The 20,060-nt window shown below is 42.2% G+C and overlaps 1 protein-coding gene across 1 annotated transcript; it reads right to left on the reverse strand.

Annotated features, from left to right (window-relative positions):
• Positions 1 to 1,372: 1,372 nt before the first annotated feature.
• On the reverse strand, positions 1,373 to 19,497 carry LOC139413820 (myosin heavy chain, fast skeletal muscle-like). The gene is made up of 41 exons (XM_071161610.1): positions 19,469 to 19,497; positions 18,985 to 19,030; positions 18,628 to 18,855; positions 18,124 to 18,270; positions 17,778 to 17,934; positions 17,343 to 17,370; positions 16,993 to 17,101; positions 16,776 to 16,868; positions 16,541 to 16,601; positions 16,326 to 16,424; positions 15,935 to 16,038; positions 14,463 to 14,601; positions 14,063 to 14,181; positions 13,745 to 13,894; positions 13,477 to 13,647; positions 12,962 to 13,265; positions 12,317 to 12,381; positions 12,136 to 12,223; positions 11,903 to 12,020; positions 11,596 to 11,719; positions 11,071 to 11,207; positions 10,020 to 10,275; positions 9,570 to 9,812; positions 9,079 to 9,255; positions 8,835 to 8,980; positions 8,553 to 8,643; positions 7,824 to 8,213; positions 7,603 to 7,729; positions 7,311 to 7,429; positions 6,971 to 7,167; positions 6,638 to 6,821; positions 6,336 to 6,501; positions 5,898 to 6,022; positions 4,697 to 5,005; positions 3,622 to 3,825; positions 3,355 to 3,480; positions 3,045 to 3,215; positions 2,656 to 2,760; positions 2,472 to 2,567; positions 1,907 to 2,038; positions 1,373 to 1,487 (listed from the first exon to the last, which is right to left on the reverse strand). Exons 3-41 carry the CDS (start codon positions 18,841 to 18,843, stop codon positions 1,470 to 1,472), a joined length of 5,811 nt encoding a protein of 1,936 aa, XP_071017711.1. The 5' UTR covers positions 18,844 to 18,855; positions 18,985 to 19,030; positions 19,469 to 19,497; the 3' UTR covers positions 1,373 to 1,469.
• Positions 19,498 to 20,060: the final 563 nt, after the last annotated feature.

The following is a 20,060-nucleotide window of genomic DNA, read 5'->3' on the forward strand; positions in this document are numbered from 1 at the left end:
ATAATGTCTGGTACCATGTTTATAATGTCTGGTACCGCTCGGCGGACGGTAGCAGAGAGAACAGTCTATGACTTATAATGTCTGGTACTGTGTTTATAATGTCTGGTACCGCTTGGCGGGCGGTAGCAGAGAGAACAGTCTATGACTTATAATGTCTGGTACTGTGTTTATAATGTCTGGTACCGCTTGGCGGGCGGTAGCAGAGAGAACAGTCTATGACTTATAATGTCTGGTACTGTGTTTATAATGTCTGGTACCGCTTGGCGGACGGTAGCAGAGAAAACAGTCTATGACTTATAATGTCTGGTACCATGTTTACAATGTCTGGTACTGTGTTTATAATGTCTGGTACTGTGTTTATAATGTCTGGTACTGTGTTTATAATGTCTGGTACCATGTTTATAATGTCTGGTACCATGTTTATAATGTCTGGTACCATGTTTATAATGTCTGGTACCATGTTTATAATGTGAATTACCATGTTTATAATGTCTGGTACTGTGTTTATAATGTCTGGTACCATGTTTATAATGTCTGGTACCATGTTTATAATGTCTGGTACCATGTTTATAATGTCTGGTACCATGTTTATAATGTCTGGTACCGTGTTTATAATGTCTGGTACCATGTTTATAATGTCTGGTACCATGTTTTATAATGTGATGACCGTGTTTATAATGTCTATCGTGTTTGTCATGTGAATTATCGTAATTTCACCACTAGAGGGGACGAGGGAACACTAATCATTATGGTTGTATATATCTGCATTTATTTTGGGGGGGGGGGGTGGAAATTGGTTAATGATAAATCAATATCATGGTTTCTTTACTTTTTTCATGTATATATGCGTATAATCTCGGATAACCCAGGACTAAAATCTTGTGTAATTTGGTCAGATAATCGAGTACCATTTGTTTTCACGTCGTCTGGCCACATTAGATTATTGTGCGCATTATCTGGGACAAAATTCAAATGAAAAAAACGTTGTATCCTGAGAACTTTGTTCTGAGAATTTCCGGCCCAATCACCAAAGTGTTCTCTCTCAATTGCCATGTTTATGTTACCATCTTGCTTCTCCTATTTGTTTCTTATGGAGACATTTCAATTTGGGCATGTTCATACAGGCCACTTCCCCTGAGTGTAAAGGGTTAAGACTATCATGGATGATTATAATAGCTTAGTGTATGAATTGTGTAGTTACATTTCTCCATCCTCATCCCTCAGCTGGTTACCAAAACAAGTGACCTCTTTGTTGGGGGGTCCTCTTTGATGTTGCTTAAACCCCAGATTGCTCCTTTAGTTAAAGTACAGTATTTTTATGGTATGAAAAAAAGCTGTTTTCTGACAAATAAGTCCACAGTCACAAAGGAAGTGTATGTAGGCCGACATGTTTTTAATCATTGCTCAACTTTTCACCATGAAAATCATATTTTATGAAACACAGGAAATTGATAAGACTTTGGTCTTGTTTATTCAGCTTCTTTTCCCTGTAAGAAGAAAGAAATAACAGAATGGATCAGTATTAATAATGAACATGATAATTATATCAACACTTGGTAATAACAGAATGGATCAGTATTAATAATGAACATGATAAATATATCAACACTTGGTAATAACAGAATGGATCAGTATTAATAATGAACATGATCATTATATCAACACTTGGTAATAACAGAATGGATCAGTATTAATAATGAACATGATAATTATATCAACACTTGGTAATAACAGAATGGCTCAAGCATTTAAGACTCAGTAAACACCTTGTACCAACTAAATTAGTTATTTTATTTACCCTGTCCTGAAATGTGTTTCTCAGAAATCTAAAATACATTTGAGTGAGTGTAAAATGTCAGAATTGTCTACTGTGAAGTCAGGTGTAGGTTTAGCAGCAGTTCTGTACCTTTCCAGAGTCACGGGTCTTGGCTCTGAGCTTGTTGACCTGAGTCTCAGCGATGTCAGCACGCTCCTCAGCCTCTTCCAGCTCATTCTGAACCTTCCGGAACTTAGACATGTGCTGGTTGGATGCTTCCTCCTGGGTGAGGAAAAGAGAGGAGAGCATAACATCAGTATTGAAAGCTTGAAGCTTCATATTATTTTTATTCATATAATTATTTTAAAGGTATTTTAAAAAGATTTAGGATAGCATTGTACAGTATATATAGGGAGATAGATGATACAGAAGAGAAAGTGAGTGGTGGAACAGAGGATCAATCTGCTGCTTCCAGGGTCATGTGATCCAGGAGAGTCAGCACCACCACCAGACCAGCCCCCGGCACAAAGCTAAATAATATTCAACCCTCTCTACTTTAAAATGTTACACATTTCTTCAGAAATTACTTGCACTATCAACTGAGTCAATGTTGACGTTGTGCAGTAACAACACTTCAACTAATCTCACTAAATGTTTTGTAATGTCTACTAGGGAATGTAACCTTTCAGAGGATTTGACTAAGTCTGTGACTCACCGCTTCCTCAGCCTGCCTCTTGTAGGCCTTCACTTTCATCTGCAGCTTATCTACCAGGTCCTGAAGTCTGGCAACGTTCTTCTTATCCTCCTCAGTCTGTGGGAGAAGTTACAAGAATCAATAGTCCATAGTTTAACACACAAACCAGAGTGCTTTAGTGTGTGAAGAATACACTTTCTCTTACCTGGTAAGTGAGCTCCTTGACTCTGCGCTCATACTTGCGGACTCCCTTGACCGCGTCTACACCTCTTCTCTGCTCGGCCTCCACCTCAGTCTCGAGCTCACGCACCTTTGTGGAAGAAATAAACGTCGGCATTTATGTGAGGTGGTGAAATCAGACGTAACAAATGTTTGTAAAACAGAGGAATTTTCTTCCACTGGTCAAGAAGTGTTGTCTGCTCCTATGTACTTTTACGATTTTAATTAAAGGGGTCTATAATGAAAACAGCTACTTTTCATGATGTAGGTGGGTGATTGAGAGAAAAAGCCATTACACAATACCCCTGTTCATTTTCATATGATCAAATACATTTCCAGCAATCTGTTTTTCAATCCACCCTGCTGTTAACTCACCCTGGACTCCAGTTTCTGGAGCTGCTTCTTGCCTCCCTTCATGGCCAGATTCTCAGCCTCATCCAGACGGTGCTGCAGGTCCTTGACTGTGACCTCCAGGTTCTTCTTCATTCTCTCCAGGTGAGAGCTGGTGTCCTGCTCCTTCTTCAGCTCCTCGGCCATCATGGCCGCCTGGAATGGTAGTTAGTTTAATTTATGCACCAACTGGCACCAATCATAAAGCTCCTTTGGGATCTTTGGTGTGGTTAAACCAGCCCAGCGACTGCTGGCCCTTGGGGACAAATCAAGTTGATGTAATTCAAGGACTCACGTCAGTGATGGCCTTCTTGGCCTTCTCCTCTGCATTCCTGGCCTCCTGGACAATGTCGTCCACCTCTCCCTGCACCTGAACCAGGTCAGTCTCCAGCTTCTTCTTGGTGTTCGCAAGGCTGGTGTTCTGAAGGAGGAAACAAGACGATTTGTTTGACTCTCAAGAGAACTTACAAGTCTGAGAAAGAGAAAGTCACAAGGCTGAAATCATGGAAATGTAAACGGTATGCTTGGTTGAGTTTCATTAGAAATGGCTTTTGACCCGTACCTGGGAGTGCAGCAGTCCGACACGCTCGCTGGCGTCCACCAGCTCAGTCTCAGCCACTTTGCGGCCTCTCTCTGTCTGTTCCAGAGCAACTCTCAGCTCCTCGATTTCAGCCACCATCAGACCGTTTCTGCGCTCCACCATGGCTGCCTGCTCCTTCATATCCTCTGCGGCGCGGACGGCATCATCAAGGTGCAATTGGGCATCCTGGGGTTCACAATTACATAGTATCATTAGACTTGTGGAAGTAGGGGCGAAAGGATTGGTAATAAGGGGGAAAGGGGGATAACTAGTCAGTTGTACAACTGAATGCCTTCAACTGAAATGTGTCTTCTGCATTTAACCCTCTGAATCAGAGAGGTGCAGGGTCTGCCTTAATCGACATCCACGTCATCGGCGCCCGGGGAACAGTGGGTTAACTGCCTTGCTCAGGGGAACAGTGGGTTAACTGCCTTGCTCAGGGGAACAGTGGGTTAACTGCCTTGCTCAGGGGAACAGTGGGTTAACTGCCTTGCTCAGGGGAACAGTGGGTTAACTGCCTTGCTCAGGGGCAGAATGACAGATCCAGCAACCTGTTGGTTACTGGCCCAACGCTCAAACCACTAGGCTACCTGCCACCCCAGTGGGTAATAGGCATGTTCATTGGTAAAAATGTCCCGGATATCCTTACAGTATATTAGTTCACTCTAATATCCCTACAGTATATTAGTTCACTCTAATATCCCTACAGTATGTTAGTCTACTCTAATATCCCAACCTTCCTACAGTATATTAGTCTACTCTAATATCCCTAACTTCCTACAGTGTATTAGTCTACTCTAATATCCCAACCTTCCTACAGTATATTAGTCTACTCTAATATCCCTACCTTCCTACAGTATATTAGTCTACTCTAAAATCCCTACCTTCCTACAGTATATTAGTCTACTCTAAAATCCCTACCTTCCTACAGTATATTAGTCTACTCTAAAATCCCTACCTTCCTACAGTATATTAGTCCAGTCTATTACATTCCTCTGATCTATTATTTTCTACTGATTCACGAACAAATCCCTCCCTGATGTCCAAGTCCCTTTACCTTGAACTGTCCCTGGACGTTCCTCAGCTGTTTCTGGGCCTCAGCGGCCTGTCTGTTGGCGTGGCTCAGCTGAATCTCCATCTCATTCAGGTCTCCCTCCATCTTCTTCTTCACCCTCAGGGCGTCATTCCTGCTCCTGACCTCAGAGTCCAGGGTGCTCTGCATGGAGTCAACCACCCTCTGGCTGTTCCTCTTGATCTGCTCCATCTCCTCGTCCTTCTCAGCGATCTTCCTGTCCACCTCACCCTTGATCTGGTTCAGCTCCAGCTGCACACGCAGAATCTTGGATTCCTCGTGCTCCAGTGTGCCCTAAACGAAGAGAAGCTGTCAGTCAAATCAATCCTTCACTCAGCTCCGCCCCCCTTGGTTACTGTTGCAACCTCTGACAACATTTTCCTGGGAAGCCCAATTCCCCATTCAGACCACTGGAATAAACCCCTTACAATAATCTCAAACTGTGTTTTTATATACACAATTAAATTAAACACTACCCCTCAGGTATGTTGTGTTGGACTGTCATTACAGCTGCTTCAAAGGGAATCCTGGTCAAATCATTGTTGTAGTGTGGCCACTGAATGGCTCTGAATTCAGTGCCAGCATGCAGTCAAAGCCATAACTACTTTTGGAACTAACTAGTGGTCTCAAATCGTATCCTGAAGTTTAAAGCAGATGGGAGATGTATTCATAACATGACTAAGTGAGCTAGCCAATGTACATGATCATATAAGTTATATGGCTAGCTAGCAACGTTTGGTGGTCTATGAGACAGAGCTAGCTAACCAAGTGAGCTAGCAAACAATGCAACAAAAGCATAATATCGGATTCACTCCATCAATAGGCTCTGCATTTCAGGATTCAAGTAGCAAGTCCCCCTGGTGCACTGTTCAATTATTAAACTTGAGTTTTATTTTAAGAAAACTCTGTTTCTGTTTTCTTCTTCTACTGGTTTTCATGTGTTTGAAACAAGAGCTTGTTCGATGTGTCCGACTCGACGATAGTTGCTATCCATTGGAGAACAGGGATTGGTTGCCCACAAACGTTAGGGCGGAGCTTAGCGAAGGGTCAGGACGTTTGGATGTGCAAAACACAAGGAATTGCATATATATGACTACAATAAACACCAATAAAAGGGAGCATTGGATTGTAGCTGGCATTGCCAAGTGTAACACTGCTTTTCCAATCAAACAGCTGTAGTTTGTACCTCAGCCTCCTCCAGAGCGGTCTGGATCTCAGACTTCTCTGTCTCCACGGTCTTCTTGGCCTTCTCCAGCTCATGGATGCTCTTGCCAGTCTCTCCGATCTGCTCAGTCAGGTCAGAGATCTCCTCTGCACACACAAACACAGAAGCTGTTGAGACTTGGGAGATTTTCAGTGGATATCACCAATGCACTGAAGTTTATAATGAATCATAATAACAGATAATTAGTCATTGTCTTGCAAATCTAATTGCCACCCCACATCATTGGGTTGTTCAAAGGAATACCAATTACAAGTTCCAAAAATATATATATTTTAAAATATATGTAAAAATTCTGAGATTGTGTAATAGCAATTTGATATAATGTTGATGATTCCAGTCGATTCCATTTTCAAACACTGGTCAAACATCATGCAAGAATAACTGCTGTCAAATGCTCACGTTGCAGGTTCTTGTTCTCTCTCTTCAGAGTCTCCAGATGATCCAGAGCCTCCTCGTAGGAGTTCTTCATCTTGAAGAGTTCAGTGCTCATTGAGCGAGCCTCCTTCTGAGCTCCTTCCAGCTCAGCCTGGCCCTCCTCATACTTCTGCTTCCACTCTGCCAGAACCTGGGGAAATCCATGGGATTTTCATTACAACTCATTGAAAGAGAGTTTTCAATCGGAAATATGCTACAATTATAATACAACTGATCAAATAGCAGACAGAAAATATCACCCTAGAGTGAGGTTTATAAGTGTTCACCTTGTCGAAGTTCCTCTGCTTCTTGTCAAGGTTGGCGGCCATGGCGTTGGCTCTCTCAACGTCAATCATGAGGTCCTCCACCTCTCCCTGAAGTCTCTGCTTGGTCTTCTCCAGGGAGGCACACTTTGAGTTGGTCGCCTCAATGGTCTCCTCAGCCTCCTGCAGACGCTGGGCCAGCTTCTTCCTGTTGGACAACAGCGGGTGGTGTTATGGTGAGTAACGTGTTGTGAAACAAATATTGCACTACATATTGAAGTAACATTTTCTCAGATCCCCAACCAGCCTCAACATCCACAGCGTTTATTTTAGTCTTTACTATTGAGAGCAACTCACTTGGCCTCCTCCAGCTCCTCTGTGCGTTGGATGGCATCAGTTTCATACTTAGTCCTCCACTGAGCCACCTCACTGTTGGCCTTGGACATGCCGCGCTGCAGCTCTGCCTTGGCCTCCTGCTCCTCCTCAAACTGCTCTCTCAGGAGATCACAGTCATGGCGGGCAGACTGGACACCATGGGCCAGTGCGTTTTTAGCCTGAGAGAGAAAGAAAGACAAAGAGAGATTAGAGAGGGAGAGTAAAAGAGATGACAGTAGAAGTCTCTGAGGGTGGTGTAGAAACAGTCTATGTGTAGATAAAGCTCTAAACTGGAAGGTGGTTTCCATTTAGGATGCCTTACCTTGACCTCCTCCTCAATCAGTCTCTTCAGCTCCTCCACCTGCTGGGTGAAGGCCTGTTTGCCTCTGGTCAGCTGAGACACCAGGGCTTCCTTCTCCTCCAGCTGGCGACCAAACTCACCTGCAGGGAAAGAGGGACCTCTTGTTATGGGGACTCTGTTCTCGAAGATTGACATTTTATTTTGAGGAATCGCAGTGCAGAAACTGTGTGGACTGAATTTACAGCCCCCGACACATGTTATTGTGTACTACTGAGGTGAACTATATTGGTTTGTTGTTCATTGTTGAAGGTACCATTTTCTGTAAGGAGTCTGGCCCTCTGTCCGCTGATGTCGTTGACCTGGCGAGCATTCTCATCATTCTTAGTCTTGAGCTCGCTCAGCTGGTCCTCAAGAGTACGGCACATCTTCTCCAGATTGCCCTGTTAGTGAAACATATGTGACTGTCAACTTCAGTTTATTGAATGGTAATGTAGTTGACCCTCAACACTGCTTGACCAAAACATCACTACTCACCTTAGCCTTGGCGACGGCCTCCATGTTGCTGGAGAGGTCATCAATCTCCATCTTGTACTCGCTCTTCTCCTTCTCCAGCTTCTGCTTGACACGTTGCAGGTTGTCGATCTGCTCCCCGAGCTCAGCCACACTGTCGGCCTGCTTCTTGCGCAGAGCGGCGGCTGTGGCCTCATGCTGCAGGGTGGACTCTTCAAGATCACGACGCAGCTTCTGGAACTCAGCCTCGCGCTTCTTGTTCATCTCAATCTGAGCAGCAGTGGCGCCTCCGGCTTCCTCCAGTCTCTCACTGATCTCCTCAAGTTCCCTGGAGAGATCAGCCCTCTGCTTCTCAACCTTGGCCCTGGCAGCACGCTCAGCCTCAATTTCCTCCTCCAGCTCCTCAATACGGGCCTAGAAAAAGGGTCAGGAGCAGGGGGAATGAACACTACAATACAGTTTAAACAATTGAACCTCACTACATAATACTAGCATGTACTGTATATTTAGCATAAATGTGTTTATACATAGCCAGCTACACTAACATATTTACTATATTCATTAGACATTGTCCCATGCAGGAACCAACCTAACAACGGTAAGAAGCAACATCTTTTCATAGATTAGAAGCACCAGCAAGAAGCACCATCTTCCATCTTACTGAGCCATCAGAATCCACCAGGAAGAATGTGTGCTACCAGAAGAAATATGTCAGTTATTTTCCTGTACTGGAGCTTAGATCCTCTACTGTACCTGCAGTTCCTTGATCTTCTTCTGCAGCTGAGCTCCCAGAGACTGCTCATCCTCTATCTTGCTGAGGAGCTGGGTGGTCTCAAACTCCTTCCTAACAAACACAAACACATTGATTGTAAAGTTTGTTTTGGTTAGACAGTGTAAAGGGAGCCTAAGCTACCATTCACTTTGCTTGTAAGAATCACATACAAAGACTATTTCATGATTACAAGAATGAGCCAAGAAGAACCATTATGTTGATCAAGAAGGCAGGGAATACTGTAGTCATTTATTTGTGTTTACTTCTTGATTTTCTCATCAGACTGCTGCTTGTCATTCTCCAGGTCCATTATGGACTCCTGGGCCAGTTTCAGATCTCCCTCCAGCTTTCTCTTGGCTCTCTCAAGGTCCATACGGAGTTTCTTCTCTTGCTCCAGAGAACCCTCAAGCTACAAGATATAAACAGACATGTGTTGGTCAAATCTAAACAACTGTAGATTATATCATCTTGCATAATATCATGGCCAGAATGACAAACTCCACTCACGTCGTCCACTTGCTGTTCCAGCTTGGTCTTGGCCTTGGTCAGAGTGTTGACTTTGTCCTCCTCTGCCTGCAGGTCATCCAGTGTCTGCTGGTGTGCCTCTTGGAGGGCTTTCTTCTCCTTGGTCAGCTTGGCAACACTCTCATCCATAGACGCCATCTCCTCTGTCAGGTTTTTAACCTGAAAACGGCCACAACAAAATTCGCTTTTGGTCACTTCACCATAAGTGGTTAAATGGATAATAGAAATGTGTCAACAAGTACTGTACTATAGATTCAACACTAGATGGCACTGTACTCCATGCCAGTGGACTAAATGGAAATCATAAATGATGGGGGAGCAGAACATGTAATGAATTTGGGGAGTACACCACAACTGAAATTCAACTATTTTGTGTCTTAATTTTTACTGCACTCACAAAAAGACTTGAATTACATTTCTGTTTTGAGTTGATGATTCTTTGGATTATTGTTTGGTTAGACTGTCTACAAGACCTTGTTTTCAGTGGCGTGCTTCTCCTTCTCCACTTTGGCCAAGGTGAGCTCCAGGTCATCAATGTCCTTCTTCAGCTCAGAACACTCATCCTCCAGCTTCCTCTTCTTGGCAGTCAACTCAGCATTCATCTCCTCCTCATCCTCCAGCCTCTCAGTCGTCTCTTTGAGTTTGGCCTCCAGCTGGATCTTGCTCTTGATGAGCCCCTCGCACCTTTCCTCAGCATCGTTCAGATTCTCTGAATCCTGGTTACAGAACAGGAGAAAAAAACGGTGTTTTCACTTTGTGTATCAAAATATAGACTTTATTTAGTCAAATAAGTGAGAGCAAATCAATTTAAATGTTTTAAATATACCATGGGCAATTTCTTGAGTTAGTCACATAGTGATTGTGTTAGTGTCTGTGTACTTGTGTGTCTAAATGTGCTCTGAGGAGGGTTGTTGCTCACTCACAGATGCGACTTGAAGCGCCAGGTCACTCTTCTCCTGCACCATGGCCACCATCTTCTCCTCCAACTCCTTCTTCTTGGCCAGAGCCTTGGCCAAGTCCGACGTCATCTTCTCATAGTTCTCCTTCATGTTGGCCAGCTCCTTCTCAGTCTCAGCGCTCTGCAGCAGGGGCTTGATCTTGAAGTACAACTTCATCCATGGCCAGGTTTTCACATTCATGAATGAACGGATGTTGTACTGGATGGTGAAGACAGAATCTCTGGTCCACAGAAAGGATAGAGTGACATGGTGAGTGACATGGTGAGTGACATGGTGAGTGACGTGGTGAGTGACATGGTGAGTGACATGGTGAGTGACATGGTGAGTGACATGTTTAAAGATTGTTAGGAAAATTATGATAAAATGACTGAACAATATTCTAATTTTAAATAGAACTGTAACTAAGTAAACTCCTCCATTGTTTTTGTTTTTTACTTTTCTTGTGGAAAACGATATCCCAAGTATAAATACAGTAAAGTATAAATACAGTAAAGTATAAATACAGTAAAGTACACACACTAAAGGGTAAAAATATATGTTTTGAAGGAAATAGTTATTTTTAAATACAACTGCAAACTTCAAGGAGTGGCATTCCCAGTATTCCTTAACTGGAAAAGTAAAAAATAAAGTCACTTGATGACGTCTTTAAAGCTACATTCTGCGATTCCGAGAATAACAAAATGGGGACCCCACCACTTTTTGCATACAGCTGAGGACTGAGGCTAGGGAAATGTAATCCCTCTTAAATGTATAGACGGCGCTCTAGATGCAAGAACTGACAGGTGATGTTAAGATCACGAGGCATTTCATATTATTCCAGAATTAATGGGTAAATATCACTTATTTAAATAACAATTGAACTGCTTGCTAAATCCCAAACTGCTGCTTTAATAGAATATTATATCATGTACCTTCTCATCCTGAACAACTCACAGCATATTCAGTACACAATCATTATACATTACATACAGGAGGCTGACAAAAATTGTTTGCCAAGATGTCTACTCTTCCTCACCTCCTCTCCATCATCTTGGTGAACTCTCTCCTCATGAGGAATCCACGGCTGAGAGCCTGGACCATGCCGACCAGAGAGGCCAGCTTCTCATCTCTCATCTCCTCCAGGACACCCAGCAGACCGGCTTTGAAGAACACCTGACACAGGTTGACATGGTCAATTATGGAACCAGTCAGGTGGTAACAGATAGAAAGGTTGAATCCAAAGAGAGGAACAAAACCACTAGATTGATTTGAACAACATAAACATTGTAATCCTTACAAACAAACCATGAGATAGGTTGTTTATGAGTTGTAAGTTATTGTATAGTTGTAGATTAATAATGTACACTGATATAGATAACTGCAGACATACCATTCTGACATAATGCACAAGATAATGAATTGTGTACAATGTTTCTTCACATTTTTAAGAAATAATTACAAGATGGATAGATCAACTGGAGAGACATTCAATGGTTAGAGTTTAAATTATCATTGAAGTTGTGTTTTAGTTGGCATCTTTTGCTGGGGGGGGTTGACTGACCTTGGTGTGTCCAAACTTGTAGTCCTCGTGATTCACATCAATGGACCCAAGCAGCTTCTCAGAAGCCTTCTTGTTGTCCATGAACTGGCCCTCGGGGATGACACTGGCATTCAGTACTTTGTACCTGAATCAGGAGAAATGTTTAACATGAGTCAAGTTGTAATGGGTTGGTTAAGCCTATTCTGATGCTGGGAAAACCCTTGGAGAAGATATTTGTGTGTGTGTGTGTTTGTGTGTGTGTGTGTGTGTGTGTGTGTGTGTGTGTGTGTGTGTGTGTGTGTGTGTGTGTGTGTGTGTGTGTGTGTACCTCTGCTTGAAGTCAGCATAGATGATTCTACTGGGGAAGCCCTTCCTGCAGATCCTGATACCCTCCAGAACACCATTACACCTGAGCTGGTGGATAACCAGGAAGTTCTCCATCAGACCTGGAAACACAAACCAAGTCTCTTTAAATACTCATAAACAGGTTAAAGACTGGTTTGTTAATGTTACTGATACTGTACTGACAAGATGTCATATTTAACTCAACATCTATTGTACCTGGAGTCTTTGACTCGTTGGGGATCAGGCAGCGTACAAAGTGAGGATGAGTGCTCCTCAAGTTTGTCATCAGCTTATGTAAGTTCTCCTGTAAGAGGGTTACAAACCATGTTCTCAGAAATCATTTCTGATAATCAGTACACGTTTTGAAGGACTGAATATCCACATTTTAAAAGCTCACCCTGAACTGGGAGGACACAGTCTGCATGGAACCACCCTTCTTCTTGCCTCCTTTCTTGGTTGTATCTGTTATAATGGAGAAAAGTTCAATATAATTATAAATGAGAGGGATCTCAGGTTATCTTCACACGCATCTTAATGCAAATGCTGCCAATAAGATTGTGTAAAATAACACCTATTGTATGAGTAAATTAACCCATTAAATCACCCTGACAAATTGTGATACATTTAAAGCAGCAATTAGCAGTTGAAACAATAACAAAGCATGCTCCCTGCCCCTGTTTCGATAAAAAAAAACGAGATGGTCTGGAGAAATGTAACCACTCAAATTTATAAACAGATCTATTTATTCAAGGACTGACCACTCATGATATAAATGATAGTTTTAACCATGTTTTGAGGCTGTTTTGAGGCTGTAAAGTGCATGTTTCCCTTTACTTTGCTTACAAGCATACAAGTAAAAGCTTATATTTCGGATTCTGATGGGGTACGACAGCTGAACTAAGCTGATGTTCTTCAAGAATGAATGGGTACATATCTTAAGTCCACAAATGGATGTAGCAACTGCAGACTGAGCCTTTAAAGAAAATGGGACTGATTTGTAACTAGTTCTTCATGAAGTCTTTTGATGTTCTGCTAGTCTTACCCTCAGGTGGGGCAGCGACATACAGGGTCGCCATCAGTTTGACTGAAGACTTCCCGTACAGCTGAAGAACTGAGTCGTTCAGGGGGTCCTTGTTCTTCTCCAGCCAGCCAGTGATGTTGTAGTCCACAGTGCCGGCATAGTGCACCAGGGAGAAGTGGGCCTCTGCCTTGCCTTTGGCTGGCTTGGGCTTCTCAAACGCCTTGGTTTTGCCAAGATGCTGGGAGTACAGCTTGTCCTTGAAGGTAGTGTCTGAAGACTTAGGGAACATGCACTCCTCTTCAAGGATGGAGAAGATGCCCAATGGCTTTACAAAAAGAGATGTACATCAAATTAGTGATATTTACATTTAGGATCACATTTATTCCTTTAGCAAATACGCTATCAGAGTATCTTCATTTAGTGGCACAATATGAAACATATTGAGCTCTCAACAGTCAGATGTGTTGTACCATGTGATAATATCTCCATTTGAGCTTTGCTGTTGAGGTCCATTATAATCCTGACAGACAGCTTACCTTCTCAATAAGCTCAATGCAGGCAGCCAAGTCCATGCCGAAGTCAATGAAGGCCCAGACGATTCCCTCCTTCTTGTACTCCTCTTGTTCCAGGACGAACATGGTGTGGTTGAAAAACTGTTGCAGTTTCTCATTGGTGAAGTTGATGCACAGCTGCTCCATGCTGTTGTACTGTTGATGGAATTTCAGAAGGGATAATTTCATCATCATACAAGGCTGTAATCCCTCTCAATCACAACTAATTGTCTTGTTCTGGTCTCAGACTCACGTCAAAGATCTCAAACCCGGCAATGTCGAGCACACCGATGTAGAACTGCCTTGGATTCTTGGTGTCCAACATCTCGTTGATACGGATGACCATCCACAAGAACATCCTCTCATAGATGGACTTGGCCAGAGCCGAGACTGAGTTATTAACCTGCAATGATAATACCTCAAATGAATACATGAGATATTGACCATGTCTAGTGACAAGGTGAAAAGAGCTTGGGGAAAACATCATCACTATTCAAAACAAGCAATTCACTCATCACCAAAAGATGTATGGTGCTCAGAAAATGGTAGAAGCTGTGTTTGGCCGCCTTACCTGAGGCACGGTCTGTCCCTTGGTCACATACTCATTGCCGACCTTCACTCTGGGGTAGCACAGAGCCTTCAGCATCTCAGCTGAGTTCAGGCCCAGCAGGTAGCCGATTTTATCAGCCACTGGAGAGAGAACCAACAACAACAGACTCAGAAACACAAGATCACTTGTTTCTGATGTCACACTGACAAAAGGGTTCGGCCAAGTTTTTTGGGGTCTAGGTTTTGATTTGAACCCACAACCATAATTTTAAATCATTTATGGAGGTTGGAATTGGTCTCTATAAATGATCTCCTGCCAGACATTGATGAGGCTCTGCCTGTCTTACATTTTGTATTTCTTTGTTTGGGACTGGGAATGGTTATAATGCTTTACATGTTGTATATCTATGAGTGGGACTCACCCTCTGTGCTGTCTGGCTCAGCCTGCTCCTCACGCTGCTTCTGCTTGAATTTCATGTTGCCATGGTGCAGTACAGCTCCTGTCAGCTTGTAGATGCTATTTTTCTCATCATTGGTGAAGCCCAGGATTGTAATGGCATCCTGGCATTAGACAGGGAGTACAACAGTGATGAACTGAACGGTAGTTTTCTCACATACAGTACACTACAGTTATGTGCTCTCAGCAGAACAAATGGGATGGATACATGTGACTGGCTTCTCAGATCCACATGATTACACTTGACCAACACTGGTAGATGACAGCACAAAGGGAATTTTAGACTAGAGATTGACACGGGAACAGGAATCCCGCGGGTTTTTGCGGGTCCTCCGGGATTCTGGCAGGAATGGGAGTGAAGTTCTAGAATCAAGTTCGGAGAGGCTAAACAGTCTACAGGAGCTGGCAGTACATGTAAGGTTATAAACATCGTTTTGGGGTGGAAATATATAATGTGTAGAGTATTTCATTAAAAGAACATTTAAAAAAACGAAATACATTGTAATTACCCCCTCCCCTTCTGTCGGCTCACCCTCCCGGTGTAACGTAATCAAATACGCTACCAACAACAGAGCGGGACAAGCGGCCTGATGCAGCATAGCTGCTCTCCTCCCAACAACTTTATCGTCAAGCCTGATTGTTCGTGTATTTAACTAAACCCGTAACGTATGAGGTGAAGAGTGAAATAAAAATTCTATTGACTTATGCAGTAATGCCCGCTCAGGTTTATTTTTTTATGTTCATGTTGTAAATGTTATTGTGTTGTAAATGTTCATATACGACGGTGCTCAGCTGTAGGTTACTGTGGTCTGTCCTCATCCTCCAGTTTCAATCCATCTACATTTAGGTCGTTTAGAATATGTTCTTATCCAGGGCGATTTAGGCCTACAAGTCAGTGCGCTTAACTAAGATAGGTAAGACAACCACATATCACAGTCGCGTATTGCATTACTGAAATCATTTAGCATACTTCCTAAACAAACACAATAGCCTACATACTGTATTTCTTTGCGCAAAAATGAGCACTGGACGGGACAAGAGAGATTTTTTTTTTATCACGAAGGGACAGGAAAGTTCAAGGGTTTTGGAACTGTTGCTGGATCAGGACAGCACAGGAAAAAACATTGACAGGACAAGATGGGAAATGAATGAATTTTCACTCCCGTGTCAACCTCTATTTGACACAGTTCCACAGGGACTTAGTGACACTCTCTTGTTGATGTCTTACATGTACAGTATGGGCCTCAAGGTGAAGTGTGAAGGCATGAAGAGTTCCCTGAGGCACATGCCTAACTAACAACAAGGCAGAATAAAACAAAACCAAATACATGAACATTCCCAGCAGCCACCAGGTTGGAATTGCACAGTGCATTCAGTGTGTATGGTGGTCCTACCCATTCCATATATAGAATATGAGGAACCCTTTGTTTGACTCACGTCTGTGGCATCCAGCTCTTCCTTGTCGTTGATGCTGGCCACAGTGATCTGACCCTGACTGCACATGGGGAAGTCGTAGGGGTTGGTGGTGATGAGTGACATTTCTATGGACAACAGAGGATGTCTTGTCAGTTAAATCTCTTAGAATTCTACTGTCCTACCTTTACAGTATCTCTCCTTTACTCAGTAGAAGGACTCAAGGATGTAGTGTAAAATAAATATTATCAACTGAGACTCGTGGACTAGTGCACCACAGTCCATTACTTGATAGATATTTCCCAAAGACCTCACCCATATCTAGATGCCTTGTTACCATGGATTAACTCATTGTAATAGTATTTATTAGAATGGAGGTAGGAAACATTCCCCCTGAATCTCTACTTTGCCTCACCAATAATGTCAGGTTTGTGATTGGTCATCATCTGGAAGAAGATGTGGTAACCTCTCTCATCGGGAAGCTGGAAGGACACTCTGGACTTCTCTAGCAGGTCTGAGAGAGAGAGAGAGAGAATATGAGATAATATGATATGATATGATGATATGCTCTCCGAATAAGAATATGTGTGAATTTAGGAAATCATAGAGAAACAATGAAAATCAACTCACAGGTCTCAATGTCAGCTTTAGCCAGTTTGCTACCTTGGAAGTGAATCCTGATGAATTTACCCTAAAGTAGAGCATGGGGGTTAGAAAGAGGTTAACTAAATACATCTAACATTTTACTTTCATAGACCCCTTTAAATGTTACAGTTTGTTGGACATCTATTGATGTCAGAAGGGAAATAGTGAAATACATTTGTCCAATATTAGATCACTTTCCCAGTGTGCCCTTCATACTTACGAAGCGAGACGAGTTGTCGTTCCTCACAGTCTTGGCATTACCGTAAGCCTCCAGCAGAGGGTTAGCAGCAATGATCTGATCCTCAAGAGACCCCTGATTGAGACAAACACAAGTTGCTCAGAAACTGGTTAAGTGGTAAAGTTAGTTATTCTCGATTGCTTGAACACAGCCCACCAAACTGAAATGTATTAAAATGGCACTCAGAAGCTGAACATACCTGCATTTTGGTGGGGTCTACTTCCTTCTTGACACCAGACACTGCAATGGTGGCAAAGTACTGGATGACACGCTTGGTGTTGACAGTCTTTCCTGCACCGGATTCTCCGCTGGTTAATATGACAGAGAAACAGGGGTTTTAGTCACATGTTTGAATGTCAGATCGGCTTTCACTAATAAATAACATTGTAAAAAACACTGTTTTCCTACATAAATTAACAAATATCCCCACTCATCGACTCATTCCTATGCTTAGCCTAATCCATTCATAATGTAATATATCACACCCAAGTGACACAACATATTGCAGTAGAAACATTTTCTCAAGTGAGATTTTAGTAAACAACTTACGTAATCAGGACGGACTGGTTCTCCTGGTCTGCAACAAAACAACATATTGTTTATTATACTCAAGCAACATTATGGGGACATTATTGAATTCATAGCATCATCATGGATTTCATTTTGGAACATTTTCCATTCAAGGCAAGTGAAATCAGATATTACCAGCAAACTGTTCTAACGTAGAATAGAAAACAGTAGATACATCTCTAAAACATATTTTAACTTCTATCCATCCGTCCATCCATACATCCGTCCATCCGTCCATCCGTCCGTCCGTCCGTCCGTCCGTCCATCCATCCATCCATTCATCCATCCATCCATCCCTCCCTCCCTCCCTCCCTCCCTCCCTCCCTCCCTCCCTCCCTCCCTCCATCCATCCATCCATCCCTCCCTCCCTCCCTCCCTCCATCCATCCATCCATCCTTCCATTAGAGCTCATACCAATCTGCATGAACTGAAAGGCGTTGTCAGAGACAGAGAAGATATGGGGTGGAGCCTCCATCCTCTTCTTCCCTCTGTAGGCGTTAACAACCTCCATGTCGTACACAGGAAGCCACTTGTAGGGGTTCACCGTGGCACAGAACAGCCCAGAGTAGGTCTGGATGAACGAGAATAAATTCAATTAGGGGATTAGAACAATCAGATTGACGTTTACCTGGATTTATGTGAGGATGTGGGTGTACTATGGTATAGTAATGTAGGTCTACTGTATTTGGTCTGTTTTGGTTTCTACCATGACTTTATGTGTAGTACTGTATGTGTGTGTATGTTTAGACAGGTTTCTTACATAGATCATCCATGCTGCATAACGCTCTTTGAGGTTATACAACACAGAGGCTTCATTCAGGTAGGTCATCATGGCCATGTCCTCAATCTTGTCGTACTTAGGGGGGTTCATCTCATAGACATCTGCTTCTTTGAAGACTTTTCCTTCCTGAAACAGTCAGAAATCTAGATTATACACAGATCAAACTGGACAGGACTGAATGCTTTTAAAAACAAATATATTTTAAAAAAAACTGCCATATATTTTTTTTTTCTTCTTTTTTTTTTAACCTTAATTTAACATATAAATATATTTTATTGTTTATTATTAAATATATTATTATTACAATTTTAATTAGCAGCGATAAAAAGGATGTGTTTGAAGGTTATATTCTGCCTCCAAAAAAAACTAAGAAATGCTTATGAATCAATCAATATTGTTTTACTTATTTAATTTGTACAATTGGCATGATAAAAATGAAAAAAGTGTCTGCACAATCTTCAATTCTTTTCAAATCAGGCTTACCTCCTTAGTGCCGTTAGGATTCGTGACTGTCACAGTACACTTTCCTTCAGCCCTGGCAGTGACCAAACCCTTAAGGTAAAGCTCCTTGGTGTCTGCGACATAGCAGGCGTTCTTTGAATCAAAGGGTGCGGTTTGTGCCTCCATCCTCTCCTTCTCAGGCTTACGGAGGTATATGGCAGCCTTGCCGTAGATTTGCATCTCCGCGTCCGTACTCATGGTGACGGATCACTAGGAAAGAGGCGAAACAAGAAACATGATTGACTCTGTGGTGCTTCCTCCACAATCAACCTAGTTGTGAGGGGTTTCTCTCACAGAACATTTGTCACTTTTCTTATGAAGACTCAAACTATGTCTCACCTTCTTTTTCCCCTTCTACAGATGAATTTGTACTTCTTGGAGAACCCTGGGAAACATTAGGGTGGTGTGAATAAGTCTAAAGCATTATCATTTAGCCCCCGGAGGGCCAGAAAACATCATTCAACTCAATCATGACAACCTTGTCCAATTAAACTACAGGTGCAACTGGTAACTTTCATTTCCTGGTGACATCTCACTTAACTACACATTCTGACAAGAATTCAAATAAATACCCCTGAAAACCCAGTTACATTATAAACCAACCCCTCAATTTCTAAACAGCAGGAGCACCACTTTTGACCGTAAATGAAATTTACAGATTTGAATAGAAAACACATTTAAATTTAAGCACAATAAATAAATAAAACATTTTAAATCAACGCCACTTGATTGTATTTTAAAAATCTAACAAGACACATGTAAGATTCTAAGCACACAAAATGTTGGCAAATGTAAACATGTGAAGAGGTGGAGAGAGTCTTACCACAGAGGAAGAAGGTGTCTGACTTATGGATGCTGGGGTCTCAGCCTGCTTATATCTGGTTGAAACTGACAACCAGGCAAAAGTTAATTATGGACCACTCTGGTAAAGGACATGGATTGACTGAGAGACCTCTGTGTTTCTGTGTCTCACTAGCGCCACCAACTCCCAGGAGCGCCACACTCCCATTACATGACTTTTTAATGCAATAGTTGGTTTTAAATTGAATTTCACTGAATTGACGTTCATTAGATCAAATCAAATGTTATTTGTCACATGCGCCAAATACAACAGGACCTTACAGTGAAATGCTGACTTACAAGCTCTTAACCAACAATGCAGTTTTAAGAAGAAAAAAATGGATCATAATAAAACAATAATTATAATAATATCATTATGACAATAATTATGACGCTGCCACTCAAATACTGTAATGACACTACAATTGTAATACAAATATGATCTTACTTAATTTAGTTTAATTTTTGTGGCATTAATCCTTATCAACAGCTTTCTTTATATTTAAAAAAAAAATAGATCTATTATTTTGCTTTCAAACACATCTAAACGGTCTCCTCATGTCACCTCATGCATG

Source organism: Oncorhynchus clarkii, chromosome 1, assembly GCF_045791955.1.
Source record: "Oncorhynchus clarkii lewisi isolate Uvic-CL-2024 chromosome 1, UVic_Ocla_1.0, whole genome shotgun sequence".
NCBI classification, from domain to species: domain Eukaryota; kingdom Metazoa; phylum Chordata; class Actinopteri; order Salmoniformes; family Salmonidae; genus Oncorhynchus; species Oncorhynchus clarkii.

Bases quoted from the DNA above. Each gene is read 5' to 3' on its own strand.
- LOC139413820 (XM_071161610.1), bottom strand. From the start codon at position 18,843: ATGAGTACGGACGCGGAGATGCAAATCTACGGCAAGGCTGCCATATAC. The intron at 7,168-7,310 runs GTAAGGCATCCT...TTTCTCTCTCAG, and splicing joins TGATTGAGGAGGAGGTCAAG to GCTAAAAACGCACTGGCCCA. The intron at 3,826-4,696 runs GTAAAGGGACTT...TGTGAACCCCAG, and splicing joins ACGTCCAGGGACAGTTCAAG to GATGCCCAATTGCACCTTGA.